At 39.8% G+C, this 15846-nt stretch overlaps 1 protein-coding gene across 1 annotated transcript; it reads left to right on the top strand.

Moving 5' to 3' along the window:
- The first annotated feature begins 4819 nt into the window (after nucleotides 1-4819).
- On the top strand, nucleotides 4820-15837 carry tnip1 (TNFAIP3 interacting protein 1). The gene is given in 19 exon segments (XM_051072206.1): nucleotides 4820-4992; nucleotides 5868-6050; nucleotides 6607-6641; nucleotides 6643-6748; nucleotides 6891-6976; nucleotides 7189-7248; nucleotides 7943-8152; nucleotides 8847-8941; nucleotides 9420-9588; nucleotides 9853-9945; nucleotides 10062-10127; nucleotides 11625-11756; nucleotides 11878-12006; nucleotides 12090-12224; nucleotides 12327-12452; nucleotides 12577-12657; nucleotides 13130-13345; nucleotides 13608-13692; nucleotides 14216-15837. Coding segments are annotated over 18 exon segments (2055 nt in total). The 5' UTR covers nucleotides 4820-4992; nucleotides 5868-5902; the 3' UTR covers nucleotides 14299-15837.
- Nucleotides 15838-15846: the final 9 nt, after the last annotated feature.

Below are 15846 nucleotides of genomic sequence, written 5' to 3'. Positions count from 1 at the left end.
GTGTTGTCTTTCCTCTTTCTTCTTACATTTTTAATGTGAAAAAAAAAACAGACTCTGATTAAGCCTGATTCTTCTGACTTCCTCAGCTACACAACTACCTACCATCACTGAATAAATGTCACATTTAAATGAGCAAAAATAAAAGAATTTATTTACACTTTACTTTATTGACATTACACCTCATCTCATGTGTCTCAGTTGAACTTGTGTACTTGTTAAAACAGAGGAAAAAGTACAAGACAGCTGCCTGTTCTTGTCACTGTCTCAGTTCATTGCGTATGTGTGAGCGCAGCTGTTGTCAGGCCATCTTTGAGTTAAAAGAGGAAAGAAGAAAAAAGATGTATGTGGTGAGGAAATCCCCTGCAGTACGCCAAAATCCAAGGCAACAAATAGTCTGCAGCAGTCAGTCACACTCTGGTTTTAATGGCACACCCAGCCTGAAATTGCTCCATTTGCTGATAATTATAAAAGATTAAGAGATTACTTCAATAGCACATTGTTAATATGCAGTTGAAGTCAAAATATACACTTCTTTGAATTTCCCTTTTGATAGCAGGGGGAACTTTGTTCTGTGGTGTTGTTCAGAACAGCTTGTACAGCATGAATTAAACAAACTGTAGTTTACATATTTCAAAGCTGCTACGCCCTTAAAGAGAGCTAAGGGTGTTGCTTCAGCCTTTAACTTTTTTATCTACAGTCTCCACAATTATGGTGGCATCATGATGTGATCGTGCAAACAAGCCATGCACTGTACTGCATTTATACAAGTTGGTGCACAATAGAGGTTGTTTGCACATTTTTCTCAAATGCTGCTCTTGTCACGTCATGTGTCGTGGCCTCTTCTGTTCATTCAATTTTGTTGCCATGCACTGCTGTGTGCAGTGTGGTGTACATGCTGCAAGCTACTGTGCAAAAATTAACTCAAACATATTCTTTTTTTGGCTGTTGTGGTTGTTTTTCAGTGTAAGGTACCACACGGTTGGACACTGTCTGTTTAGGCTGAGCATACAGTGCAGGCCATTTTACTGGGTTATGGGAATTCCCCAAGTCTCACAGTGAAATTGCTTCCCCCCCTATTCACCAGTTTTCTTAAAAAGTGCCTCTCCGACAAGCTGAATGTGTGGGTGAGTTGTTGTTTATTTGTTTTAACATTTGAGATGTAGAAACAGAACATATTCGATTCGTTATCATTATTTATGGCATTGTCTTTATCAAATTAACAGCAGGTTAAAAATAACTTTGTGTTGTCAATGAGATAAGTGATGTTTTCCTCTGTTCATAACATCGAGGGTAAATGTAACAGTGAAAATATTGTTTTCTGCTCTATATGCTGTAATTGTGAAGTATGTACTGGCTACAGGAGTGCTACAAGTGCTAAAATTGCTGTTTATTATATTATGCTTAAAAACCTGATCAGAATTTCCTTATTTTCAATTTAAATGTATTTTTTCATTTCATTTTGTAATTCATTACATCAACAGATCACGTTACCAAATCCATGTAGAAGAACAAAACAACAAGATTTTAGAATGAAACTGAAGATAAAATATCACAAAATGTAGTTTTGAAAGCAGTAATCGTTATCATTAGTGTAACTTATACATAATCCTGAGATAAATGTACTTGACAATCAGGCACACTGGTTTCTTGGTGTTAATAAAGTCTGGATAATAGATTTGCTGTTAAAAATGACACAAAGAGCCTGTTGGAGTTCAAACTGAAGCATATCTAGCGCCAGTTCACATCCCGTCCAAAACATTTTGCATAGAATTAGAGATTCAGCAGCGAGGATATCCCCTGGTTTAGGGCCTTGAGAGGACAGCTGGGGTCAGTAGTTGGCAAACAAAAGAACATTTTGTATTAAGTAACACAGAGCTAATGACTATCAGCTGCTGATTTCTGCTGCTAGTAGGAGATGGGAGACTGGACTGTCCTTGTGTCTCAGCAGGATGAGGTGGTGCATACTTGTAACACTGTGGGCTTCAGTCTGATGACTACCCTCTCTCACATGTCATCTGCTCACTCTCCTGTCTTTGTGCAACGAAGCAAACACTTTCAAATGTTTTTGAAAAAGTAGGTAGGAGGAGAAAACAAAGTGCACTACTTGCTACCCAGCAAGGCCTAAATGATGAGCAGCATTTCCTGTATCCTCAGGCTTTTGTTTTTCTGCTGGCAGGCTCAGAGTCACCAGCCTGTTTATTCTTTCAGCTCATCACAGCAGCCTGAGATGGAAACATTGTGCACTAATAAACAAGGACAAGGTGTTTGGCAGCAGGCAAACGAGTGAGGAAAAAACAACTTCTGTGTGTGAGCCATATGAGCTGTGTGTTTGCTTTTTCCTGTAGCCAACTGATGACTCTCTGGGGAGCACATTCACACATTTTACCAGTATATTTCTGGTCACTGCTGGTCCACACACTGTAAGGTATGACCATTACTGTTAGTGGCTGTATATCTGGTTTTATTTGATGCACGTGACTCATCACTTGAATCTGATTTGGTTTAAGTGACATTTTTATGTATGAAAATAAGGTTTATTGTTATTATACAGCACGCACAGCCATTACACAGTATACACACTACAAGCTGTCTACTCATTCTTGATTGTTTTCTTACTCATTCTCTCTCTGTACACTGATTTTCATACAGTCGTCTTGGAGATTAAGTCAAAGAGACAAATGAGTTGTATAGTGAAATCGTTTTGGAAATTCTTAAAAGTATTACTAAACTGGTTTCTCTATTACAGCAGTTTTAACATTAGTTGTACCTCAGTAGTTCAGTATAACTGGTGTACACCATCCATGTGCACTTCTTGCATTACAGGAAGTAGCTACATAAAGAGAAAAACAAAGGTGTGATTCTGATTAGTTTAAGTTTATCGTGAATCAAATCATGTGTAGTGTAAAATAATTTGCAGACTGGGTGTTTCCTGTGTTAACACTGCATGCTTTGTGACGAGTCGTCCGAGGCCGAGCCTGTGAAATTGATCATCTCTATGAAGATTATTTGTTTGTCCTTTTTTGATATTCAGTGGTATGCTTTTACTTGTGATGTTTTGGTATTTATATCAATAGTACCCAAGTACCCTTGAGTGGTTTTCACTCTAATAGTATGTGGTCACAAGCTGAGTTACATAGAAGAAGAAGTACTTTCTGCTTCCAGTTAACCGAAAAATGGTCTTTGTAACTCCCTTAGGAAGAAATATGGCCACAGTTTACCTGTTTGTTGATTCCCACAAGGTGTCACTATTGCTCTAAATTATTAATGTTTGGTCAGTCACGGCCTGCAATGAGGTTCTGACAATTTAGTCAGACATATAGTAATTACTACCATACTCTATGTGGCATAATGCTCCTCAACAAATACCTCTGAACCTTTGACTGACATTCTTGAAAAATGCTGTATTTAGTTTTCCGTAGCGTGTGGAACATGTGACAAAAACTCAATAACTCAAGGTAACTATTACAAAATAGGTCAGTAAAACCACATATTATGTCACATAACATGGAATTTTATATGTACATTTAACATGGTATATGTTTTATTTATAGCACACACTGACAGATTTAGCTACATTTTGTTTAGATAGCATGAGTGAAACTGAGGTGGAGAGTTTAATATAAAGATATGCCTGTGCTAAACTGACAAAACAAATATTTAGAATTGATTATGTTGTATTTGAGGCGCAGTATTTGCTCTTTCATGTAGACATAAAGGCCTAGCATTACATTCACTGTGCACAGGTGGAACACTTAAGTTCAGAAAACTTTATAACTCAAGGGTATTGCAGACAGATGGTATTATCATATCACAATTACAGCTGAAACAATTAGTTGATTAATCAATTAGGCAAACATCAGAAAACGAATACACAATTTTTTTGATACTCTATTAGTGATTAGTGAATTACTTAGTCTTTTATAGTATTAAACTGAATACCTTCGGGCTGACACATGTGTCAGGCATCGGCTGTAAGAAAGTCTGATGGGCATTTTTCGCCACTTCCTGCTATTTTTCAGGGTGATAAATATTTGATTAACTAAGAGGAAAATTAGGTCAGGCTAACCAATAATGAAAATAGTCGTTTGTTGCAGCCTTAATCACAATATGAACATCATGTGTCTTGGCTCCCATACCAAATATTTCCTGTAAACTAAGCGTGAACTTAAAAAGCTCAGGGTAACTTGATCTAGGTCTTATTACCCTCATAGTTCAGAGGAAATATGTGATGCAATCACAGAAACCCCCAACAGCCCCTTCTCTAAATTTATCAATGAAGAAAAAAGTCATTCAGTGAAAATGCTTGGGTTTGTCCCAGAGCCATGGGGGATGGGTTTCAAGAGTTAAAGAAGAATGAGAAAGTTATTTAATTAAAATCACTACGGTTCAACAGATAAACCAGGGTGTTTTTTTAATGACCAGTTTTCCTAGTGTTACTGTGTCATATGAGCCCTTGTTGTCATAGATAGATATTCATTTACATATTGACATCCACGATGTGAGCTGGCTCGATAATTCTGGTAAAATCAGTACCATGTAGTGTGAATATGTGCCGCATTTGGCTCCAGTGTTTACATTACGGTCAGTGGCTCCTGCCAGTGCCCCTTGACGGAGAGCTGTGCCCTGATAGGTCCGCGGAGCTGTCAATCACCGCTGTTTACATAAACGTTGCAGGGTGGAATTTCCCAGGTTACAGCATAGACCAGTAGACCACTTCCGCAATACATGTCTGGCACAGACGAGAGGCCACTGCGAGCTGAAAGGTACCCAGCCAAAAGACACCTCTTTGTTCTTTGGTTTGTCGTTTAACTCCGCTTTTAGGCTGACTTACTGCATCGATAAAAGTATCTGTAGTGGGTAAATACGAGGAGCTAGCGGCTTCCTGTCCCGCACTGTCATCTAGTGTTAGCTAGCCGACAGCTAACGAGGATGTTGCTAGCAATTTGCATGACAACAGCGAAAACTAATATTAGCCTTCTTCAACCAATCAAGGTAGCTATCATTAGCTAGATTGTGCTGTATTTGACTCTCGTCTGTTGGTTAGATGTCTCTTGGCAGGATTAAGGTGACATTTAATATTCTTTTTTCCTGCTTTTGTCCTTTTTTACCCTCTCGGATATGAACGTTGTAGTTGTTATATTTAGCCATAAACGTTAGCACATTGTTGCTATATGTTTCTCTCTGGCAGGGTAGCTCTGTGATGGTGATGTTGCTGCTTTTGTCCTCTCAAAGCTGTCGGTGGCTCTTTATTTTCTTCACCTGGCTTCACCGATAGTTTACACTCGTCCTACTAGCAATTGTAAGCTGAGACAGAGCGGCCATAGCACATACAGTGGGATGTCTTGAGTAGGAGATATTTATTTCATCTGCCTCCAAGAAGTAGCAGAAACACCATTTGTCTGTGTGATTGTTATATTGCTGCAGTGTAAGCTGATGTTCAAGGGGATTTCTAGTTACTGTAAAGCCAATGTTTCTGTTCAGCTGTTGTCTTCCTCTGCATGAGCATTTGTGTGTCGATATTTGATGCTGGTTGCTCGCTGTACCTTATACTTTCACATTTCCTCTGTGAGCAGTATATTTTTACTCCTGATTCAATTGTGACTGTCTGAAATGGAAAAATTGCTAAAGTTGTTTCTGTAGTTGGTTGGTTGGGTATCACAAAGGGTTGTAGTCATGGGTCCTCAGTCTTATCTGTTTAGACTTTACTATCAGCACTCTTTATGTTCCGTAAAGGTCAGCTTCTCAATTTTTTCATGTGTTCTTTAGTCTTCTACAGAGTTATTTCCAGCACTTTAAACAACTTTTAAAAAATGTATTTATTTATTTAATCGAGTAATAAACAGCGATTCTGTGTCTTCTTTCCACAGTTCAGAGGACCATGTCTAGGAAGTGAGAAACGGCGATGGAAGGGAAAGGCCCGTACCGCATCTATGATCCAGGTGGGAGTGAGGTCAAGGCCAGAGATGAGACTGGAGGGGGAAGCAGCTATCGACAGCTACTGGAAGAGAACAGCATATTGAGGGAGCGGATGAAGGGACTTAAGAGCTTAGGTACGTTCCAACAGACAGCATAGTTGTGTCAAGGCTGTGGACAGAGGATTTAATGCCAGCTGCTCTTTAGTGTTGCACATCCGTTGTGTTTTTTCAGATTGGTTCATTTCTTTATTGTACCTTGTAAAATCTTTTTGTAGCAGGATTAAATAAGTTATTGTTTTATATTAACTTAATGCACCCTCAAAGACCTCGTAACAGATGATGTAACTGAATTTCCAGTCAAAACATACAAATGCAAATGGAAAGTGTTGTGCAGCAAATGAGCTGGAATGTTGTAAAGCCTGATGATCTTCATTTTTAGTCTGTTGAACAGCTTGCATGCCATTGTTGTGAACTGCTGCTCCATTTGTGACTCACCCACAGAGTGCTACATGCACATAATTTCTCACTGAACGTCAATCTCATTCTATGTGATGACTGCTCATGAAGATAGTTCTACCCTTAACAGCCTTTGTTGGGGGGAAAAAAAGATGGATAAACCATAGTTAAAAGTTAGAGAGAAATTCAAGTGTAGTGCTGCTGGACAGAGACAAGATCTCTTTGAAACTTGCAGGTGATATGCTGGAAGAGTCTCAATCAGAGGCATCAGAGGCTTCGACAGCGAGTGGAGGAGCTTGTGAGAGACAACGAAGCCCTCAAGTCCTCCAGCTTTGCTACCAGTCTGTGTATGGGAGGACCTCAGACTGAGACACAAAGTAGGTTTCACAGACTTGATGGTAATAATTTTAACTTTGTAGACATATTTTCATATTTGTGAATTATTACTCTGCACAGTGTTGTAACCATATGGCATACTGTTCTATTTTACTGAAACTTGATTTACCTGACTTATTGCAGGTAAACCCTGTTTACACCTCACAGCAGAGCAGAAGGAGGAGCAAAACAGCTGCTTAGGGAAGACCCTGCTGCCTGAGAAGCCCAGTGTAAGTCACTTATATTGTGTGTGAGAGCCTTTGTTTGAGGCAGGAACAGCTGTAAATAACACCAGATGCAGATGGTATAATGGCCTTGAATTTGAGATTTGGCAGCTCTCAACAGGATGTTTACTTTGTTCTTACAAATTTAATGAAGCAGTTGTGTGGACTGTGTGGACACTCCATGTGCTACAGTGGTACTTACTTTTTGGTATTTTCAGGAGGCCTTATCAGAGTTTGAAGTGGTGAATATGGAAGGGAAGACTCCAGATGCCTTGACTGTATGTACCAGATTTGTTGTGACAAGTTGAATAATTTCCCAGATACCACAGGAACTCATTTTTTGTAATTCCAAGATGTAGTTTCCATATCAATTCTCCTGCCACTAATTTCCAAAAGTAATTAGTATGTGTAATTTATTTAGGCTAAATTCAACCTTTCCTCTTTATAGCCATTTCCTCAATATTAGGAACATATCCTTGGTGTGGTGACTCACCAGCAAACTCAATACTGGTAGCTCCAGCCTGAGTCAGCCAGGGGAAAGTCCAGGATTATTACTGATTAGAATTACACTGCTGATTCATTCACACACTGCATCCTAGGGGATGTGTTAATAGGACACAGCACCAGAATATTTCAGGCACACATTGTCATACCTAATTGACTAGATTGTCACATAATTTGTGTAGTCTAACTTGACACAGTTCCTGTATATTTTAGTAACACTATTACTTTCTGTTTGAGGTAATCATTGGTCTGTAATCTGAGGACTAAATTTAAATCCAGCAGGACAAACTGGTTTGACTATTCAGATAAATCATCAGCTGCTTTTCATAGAAATAGTAGCAGGATGACTCTTAGAGTGTGTTGCTCTTTCATTCTTGCGTTGGTTGAAGTACATATGTAATTGTTAGCTCGCCCTCTGAGTCAGCTAGAGAGGAAGGACTGACTGTTTACCTGTGTGGGTATCTCCAGGCCGGGTCAGTGGCAGGAGTAATCCCCCTCCTGCCTCAGGAGAACATCGAGCTCGCGAGCCAGCTGAAGAGACTAGAGAGCTCCTTCAGTATATTTGCAGAGGAGTCCAACCCGAACCAGCTGTTGGCTCACCTTGGTCGGATGGCTGTGGAGTTTCACCATCTTTCCTCTAAGGTCCAAAAGAATGAACAGAGGACCTCCCTCCTACAGGTATGCAACACAACAGCTACATGACAAAAGTAAAAAATGCCAAAGCAACCATCATGCCTTAGATTTAAGCGTAAGAGTTTTTAATTAGAATTGTTAAATGGGAAAAATATGTATACAATCAGTGATTTATCATGATGAATTTATTTTTAATGTATTAACTGTAAAACTGTCACAGTCTGGTGTACATTAAATGCTACAGTATGACTTACATGACACACCAGATATGATAATTTAGTGGCTATACTTTACAGTAAAATGTCCGTCATCTCTGCTGACTTGAAAAAGTTTTTGTGGCAGATTTTATTTGCAGGCTGTTCACACGAGCTTGGCAGTTGTATGTGCGTTACATAGGCATAAACAACAACAACTACCACTGCACTTAGCCAGATCTTTGTTTAGGTTGGACTTGATATCAGACACCTTTCCCTCTCTGAACACATTGTAATTTAAACTTTATTAACCAAAGTTGTCTAGCACACTTCTAGACAAAGTTCTAAAGTACTTTACAATAAAAGCAGAGGAACCATGTTAAGTATTTGATACAGATTTTAAAGCCCATGAAGAGTCAGCTGTGAATTCATAGCCAGCGCCAGTGGGAGTGTGGCAGCAGTTGGAACTTATCAAACACATTATGGGCTGAATTTGCACCCTTTGAGTTTAGGCATTGTGTTAACTATGCATTTTGATTTTATAGACTCTCTGTGAGCAACTCAGACAGGAGAACAACGAGCTTCGAAAGAAAATGGAAGAGGACCATCATATCAGGAATCGAGACTTGGAACAGCTGAGGTAATGTTTCACCTTCCCTTTTAGTTTGACTTGGTTTTGTGTTGCTCCTGCTAGAGCAGAGCCTTTATTGTCAGTAAGGTCAAAAAGAACAAACGATGAGCTCTGCAGTACATTCCCTACAAGTAACCAAACAACACAAACACTCTTATCTCATTCTCATTCCTCTGGTTGTTTTGGAAAAATGTGGGAGAATTTCAATTCTCCCGACCTTTTGAACATAGTGTGAATCAACCCTCCATTACTGTTTATGATGGCAATACCCTATATTATCTTTATCATGGATGTTGATAACCATGCTTTCGCTTTTGACTGGGGGGAGGGGGGTTATTCCAGTGCTTTCTGTTGGTGTCATTGTACCCAGTGGGTATTGTAGGTTCTTCCCAGAGAACATCCTTGCACTGTACCATAAACCTCAGCAATCTCTGGGAAGGGACATTGTTCAAATGTAGTATCATTTTCATTTTCTTGCTGACTTCAGATTGGAGAACCAGAAACTTAAGGAGCTGGTCACAGGAGGAGCAGCTGCAGCAGCAGTGTCATCATCTGCTGCTCCGTCTGACACTGAAGCTCCAGAGGCCAAAGAGGAGCCGGTGAAGGAAGAATCCACCGCTGTACGACCTAAGATGGAGGCCAACACACCGCAGAAGGTAATTTAAATTACATAGCAAGTTATTTATTTTATTCTACGCTCAAACACACACTCACGTCAAAACTTTATTTCATATAAATAAAAGTTTTGCACATTTACATACCAAATACGTTTTTATTTAAAACTTAATTTTCACTTTAAGAAATACACTCATGATGAATATGCAACTAAAACTTCTCTACTTGTTAACTCTGTTGACAAGTGTAAATAAGTGTAATGGAGGAATGTTGTGGATTTAGGAATGTTTTGTCTTTGCCCCCAGAGTGGAAAAGCAGCAGAGAAAACCCCAACCAAACCTTGTGATGTTGAGGTGTATGAAAAGAAGATCAAGCTTTTGGAGAAGCAGAGAAAGGATGTGAGTCTTTTTTTGCACTTACTGCTCATCCTCTTTTGCCATAGGGGAAAGTCTCTGTGTATTTTGTTTCCTATATGTTGAGTGTCATTTGTTTCACTTTCTGGTGCTGCTTACAGGTACTGGAGGTGAACAAGCAGTGGGACATTCAGTGGAACTCCATGAAGTCACAGTTTGAACAGAAGGTACAGTAATGACTTTACAGCTTTTATGAAGGGTGTGGGAAGACCCAGAAGAGTCCTTAGCACTTTGATATAGAGCTGAAGGAGAATGAATACCTAATTCTCTCCGAATTCCTCTGAAAAACATTTTCATTTTAATCATGTCAGAGCTCACTTTTAAAAGTTCAGAGTTTGTTCTGTTTTGTAAAATTGTGTCAGTTCAATCAACCAGTTATTCTTCTCTCATTTTAATGTTTTTTTTTATTTTTAAAAAAATGTATAGTTTGGCCTGTATCAGAGTTAAAAGACTTCTTTAACATATTGGGATTCTTTTATCCTGCATTTTCCATGCTCAATATAAATAATGTGTGTGTTTAGAATAGACAGCCCTTTATCTTTTTCCCTAGGTCCAAATGAACTTATGAAGTCACTTCAGCCTCAGCACATTTAAAGTTTAGTAACTGTGTGTCCTGTTATCCTAAGGACCAGATATTGCTTTAAATACTTAGGTGTGACTTCATTTCATGAATTAGTATTACTGCTGTTATCAGTTGTAACACATTTTGAGAATGATTGAAGTTTCTGTATTAATAGTTTTTCCTATACAAAGATAAATTACACTGTAAAACAGGTGAACTTTACTGAAGACTAATATAGTCCGAAAATACCAAATATTATATAATATTATCTTGCTACCAGGCTTAAAAATGAACAGTTGTGCTTTACAGTTTTACACTGTGTCAGTGGGATATTCATAATAACTGTTTAAGTTGACCGGTTTTTTTAAGTAAGTCAAATGACAGATGGCAAAGATTTTGCAATTCGGAAATATATTTAAGGAACACAGCACTCTGATGTTTTTGTGTATCACTTGGCAGTAAACCAGCTGTGTGTGTGTGTGTGGTGTGTGTGTGGTGTGTGTGTGTGTGTGTGTGTGTTTTTTGTCTTTCTTGTCTATGTGCTTGTCCAGTGGAAAAGGTGCAATCTTGCAATAGCTCGCTATCTGAGCATACTTACCACAAGGCCTGTCACACTTCACTAAGAATTCCCCTCACCTCTCTGGTACCCACTGACTTCCTGTGTGGTGCAGTCAGAGGGCAGCAGAGACACACAAATGCACACACTCTCACACTCTCATACTCACACACCCACACAACCTGAACAAACCTACATTCACACTTTGTTGAGACGGGGACACCATGCAGCCTAGGGTTTAAACCACAGAACCCTAGATATATCCATTTGCGTCACTAGGTTCGTTCATATTTTACACAAAAAAACAGAACTGCGTGTGTTTGCAAATATGTACTCGTTGCTGTGGCTTGGTTTAAAATTTGATAACACACATTTCTAAGGCAGTATCTTAACTCATGCACCAGCTGATGTTAATCTTTACCAGAGAGTTATTATCACAGAATCTTTCTTTTTTGGGGTTGTGTTTATGAGAATTATACTATACAACTTTGATAAGTGCATTCAGTGAATCTTGTCCTTAAGTAAATGGTTTACACTGTCTCTTAGATCACAGACCTCAGACAAAGGCTGGCTGAGTCCCAGAAAACTGTGCTTGAGCTGGAAGCAGAGAGAGAGCAGAGGCAGCGCGACTATGACAAGAAGCTGCTGCTCGCCAAGTCCAAGATTGAAAATGTACAGGTGAGAATACAAGGGCACAAAGCATAGGTAAAATAGGTGTAAACATTTCAAAGCTAGGAAACACCGAAAGAGAAGATGTTACAGAATACTTCAGGTGTTTTCAATGTTTTGGGTGTTTCAGGGGGAAAAGGAGTGTCTCAACTCTGAGACCACTGAGCTGAAGCAGAAGATTCGCTACCTGCAGGATCAACTGCTGCCCCTCAGCAAACAGAGGGAGTACCAGGAGAAGGAGATCCAACGCCTCAACAGGGTGAGTGTGTGGAGATGCAGAAAGAGAACGAAGAAGGACGAAGACGTTTCTTTCTGTGTAACACTTGCTCTGTTGTCTGTCAGGCTTTAGAGGAAGCCTTAAACCTGCACTCCCCTTCATCCTCTCAACAACCACCTGGCCAGGGTAACTTTGCAGATGCAGCCAATAACCTGAAGAAGCAGGAACTGCTCACTCAAATTGCTGTACTAAAAGAGCAGGTCAGACATGCAATAAATCATATGCGCACATTTACACAGTTCTACTGCAATTATTCATGCACTTGCTCAACTGCTTTTTTAAATCACTGTTTTGTACCTCAGGTGAAGATCTTTGAAGAAGACTTTAGAAAAGAGAGGAGCGACCGAGAACGAATGAATGAGGAAAAAGAGGACTTGAGGCGGCAAGTTGAGAGACTCCAGGGTCAGATTACTAATTTGACCAATCAGGTAAACTGTGTGTTGACGGTGTATTCTCCTGTGTGTGGCATGAACGGGACAGTTTTAGTTTTTGTTTCTTGCATTGAATAACTTTTTTTTTTTTTTTCCCCTTCCTTGTGTGATTATTGTTCAGCTTCACCAAGCACAGAACGAGTGTCAGCGAGAACGTACAGAAAGATGTAAGCTGGAGAGACTGCAGATGCATCACAAACAGGTACTGGCTGCAGCTCAGGTTTGAGCCTGGTAGTACTGCAGACATGTTGAAATGGTGAATGAAGTGGTGTTGTCAGTCTGGATAGGTGATATGTTTGTGCTTTTGTGTACATACAATTAGGGCCAAAGCATTCACTGAAAATTGCTCTTTAAGCCCTTGAGATGCATTATGCAGTAGGATATGAGTTGAGGTAAACATAGCAGACTAGTGCCCCCTTGTGACAGAAAGCAGTCACTTAGGTGTTGACTGTAATAAGTTTATAATGGACAAATCAATACTCCAGGACAAGAGCCTCACTCCAGTTAGCATGTTTGTCAGTGCATTCGGGAACATTTACACTCCTCAGTGGGAGGCAGCGGCAGTCGGGTTGAAGGTCAGCAGTGGCCCGTGCCATGGCAGGGCCACGGCACTCGCTGAGAGTAGCAGCCACGCACTGATTGGGGATCACGTGTGTACTTGTGATCCCTCGTAGGGGCAGCAGCAGGAAAGACGTACCTCAGACCCCACGTCAGGCTCAGTGAACGGCCCGCTGAGCCCTCCCTACTGTGGTCCCTTTGTGCAGGTGGGACCGCAGGGCCTTGAGGGCTGGCCCATACACTTCCCTCCCCGGATGCCCAATGCAGCAGGTGCCGCAGCCGCAGCCGCCGCAGCACCGCCCCCTGTACGAGACTTCCAGCCTGTTACCCCGGTAAGGGTCCTCTAAGGCCCCTCTGTCTCTCTCTCTGGAGTGACTCTGGTTCACTGAGGAAACGAGGCTCTTTTTCTCTTACCTCTACTCCCCTTATCTTTTGGGAGGAGCAAGCATCTGTAATTAGGTCTTACTGCAGCTCAACCAAGCCACGCTTACATTCAACACAATTGCTAGGTTACAGCAAAGTTTAGGGCTGCTGGTTATGATGAACAGGGATATTTAGTGGTTTGAACTAAGGTGGTGCTTTCTCTTTGGTCAGGGTTTTCCTTGGCAGTCATCATTCCCACAACCCAGAGGGGCCAGAGCAGTTGGAGAGAGTTCAAGACCACCACCAGAGAATGCAGGTACGGTACAGCAACCCAAATATTCTATTATTATAGTTTTTTTTTATATATCACATTTTTGTACACTGTTTTGTTGCTCTAAAGCTGGTGTTACTATATTTTACCTTATTGCCAACAAAATGCCTTGAAAAGTAAGACTAACCCAAACTAACACTTTGATTTCCCTGCCCTGTATGTGGCTCTCAGCCCATTTGCACAATGTAAATGGGTCACAAATACATAGTGACATTTTAAAAAATGGCTAAATCATTTCATAAAACAACTGGGGCTGTGGCACAAAGGAATAAATGATATCAGGCTTTGGCTACTCAGACAATATTTGTTACGGTTGATTATTGGTTTTGATCTTTTCATGGGATTTGGTGACAGTAAGGAAAATACTGAATATTGGCTGCATCCTTTATGCAAAGCATCACTCACTCAGAATCTTTGTATATTTTTTAATCATGACATTACACCACACAGTGGCCGCTTGTTTTTGACTGTAATGATAACAATCTTTTTTTCTTTGTGTATCCATCAGATCAGTCCGCAGCAGCAGCAGCAGTGGCAGCAGCAGGATTTGGAAAAAGGGAGCGACAGAACATTGACCCTGGAAAGCACTAAAGCATCACCGTACCCACCTAATGGAGTCTGGGTAGTAGCATGAAATCAGTTTGTTTTTGAGTTGACAAGGTGTGATTTGATCTATAATTTTCCTACTGAACTGTAGATATCCTATTGTAATGTTGTTTATACTTGCGTTTTATAAGGCTATTTGTGAAACACTTCGCTATTCTGAATATATACATGAAATATTATTTTGATTTTTTTAACAGGAACTGAAGTCATTTGTTAAATAGGTTGAAATAATTAACATTGTTTTTTTTTTTTCCAGAAACTATACCTATGTGATTGTCTCTCTGCAAACATGTGACAACTTGACACTTAGTTTGTTACTTGTAGGGTTACAAGGAAGCCATTCCCCAATATGACTAAGACTACAAATACTCATTCCAACAATGAATGACTATATAGGTACATTGAATCATAGAATTTACAATGTGAATGTTGATTGATTTATGAAGATTTCTTCAGTACCATCGATGTTATAGAACTGTCCCATATGTGTAACTGTTCAAAAGTGGTTGTTGAAATACAAAAATTTTGGGAAATGAATTTTGATGGTATCATACCAAAAACATGATTGTGATTATTGATAATTTATTTATAACCTGCTGTTTTGATAGTTGCATTGACTACGTGTAAATCATTGTCTTTAGTAATGCTGTTCTTTCTATGTTGTTAGTGTAATCTCAATATATTGTAGCTATTGACATTGTATGTTTGTATCAGACACAATACACAATGCACAATACATACACAACCTTTTTTTTCCCCCATGATGATGGACCTAATCTCATTAAACACAACACTTGTACTTGACCACAATTGATTTGATCACTCATTCCAATATTCATACTCATCTTGCTGTATCCTGTAACTATTGCCCCCAGTTTAGCCCCAACATACAGTATCTAGGTTACAGCACTAAAACCGTTAGGCAGCAGCGATGACCATCTTCCTCTTCTTCTTCAAGTACCTGATATCTCATATTAACTGAGTGAGTGGTAGGACGTAAATATTCAAATCATGCTCAAACAGCAGAAAGTACTTGGAGGTTTCTAGATCCAGTGTTACAGCAGTAGAGCCGCTCCTCAGAAGACAACCTCTGCCAGGATGTCTGGCTTTGCTCTCTGTCAAGAGATTTGAGAGCCCTGATAACAGACACAGGATCCACACCTCGAAATACTGTGTGTGTGTGTTTCTATTTTAGATCTAATCTCACATCAAACCACTGTTTAAACTGAATACCCAGTAAGATTTCCTTAGTGCGGTGGATATCAGGTGGTCAGATGAAGGGCTTAAAATGTGTGCAGATCAATCTGAGACAAGGAAGAAAAAGGCTCCATTTTATCAAACAGGGAACAAAATCCTGATGGGTGAGAACTGAAATGAGACATTAGCTGAATTGCACTTTGAAAGGTATGCTGTAATTACTGGCAGTTGTATTTTCTTGGTTTGTAGCCCCTTTTTTTGCTGTAGGCAAAAGCACATGTGAGACCTTTTGTATTTGACTGGCTTAATAAATCTATTCTAAGTGTCTATTAGCAT

Source organism: Lates calcarifer, linkage group LG8 (genome assembly GCF_001640805.2).
Source record: "Lates calcarifer isolate ASB-BC8 linkage group LG8, TLL_Latcal_v3, whole genome shotgun sequence".
NCBI lineage: Eukaryota > Metazoa > Chordata > Actinopteri > Centropomidae > Lates > Lates calcarifer.
The sequence above is the reverse complement of the archived record's forward strand: the minus strand, read 5'-3'. Positions and strand labels throughout refer to the sequence as shown.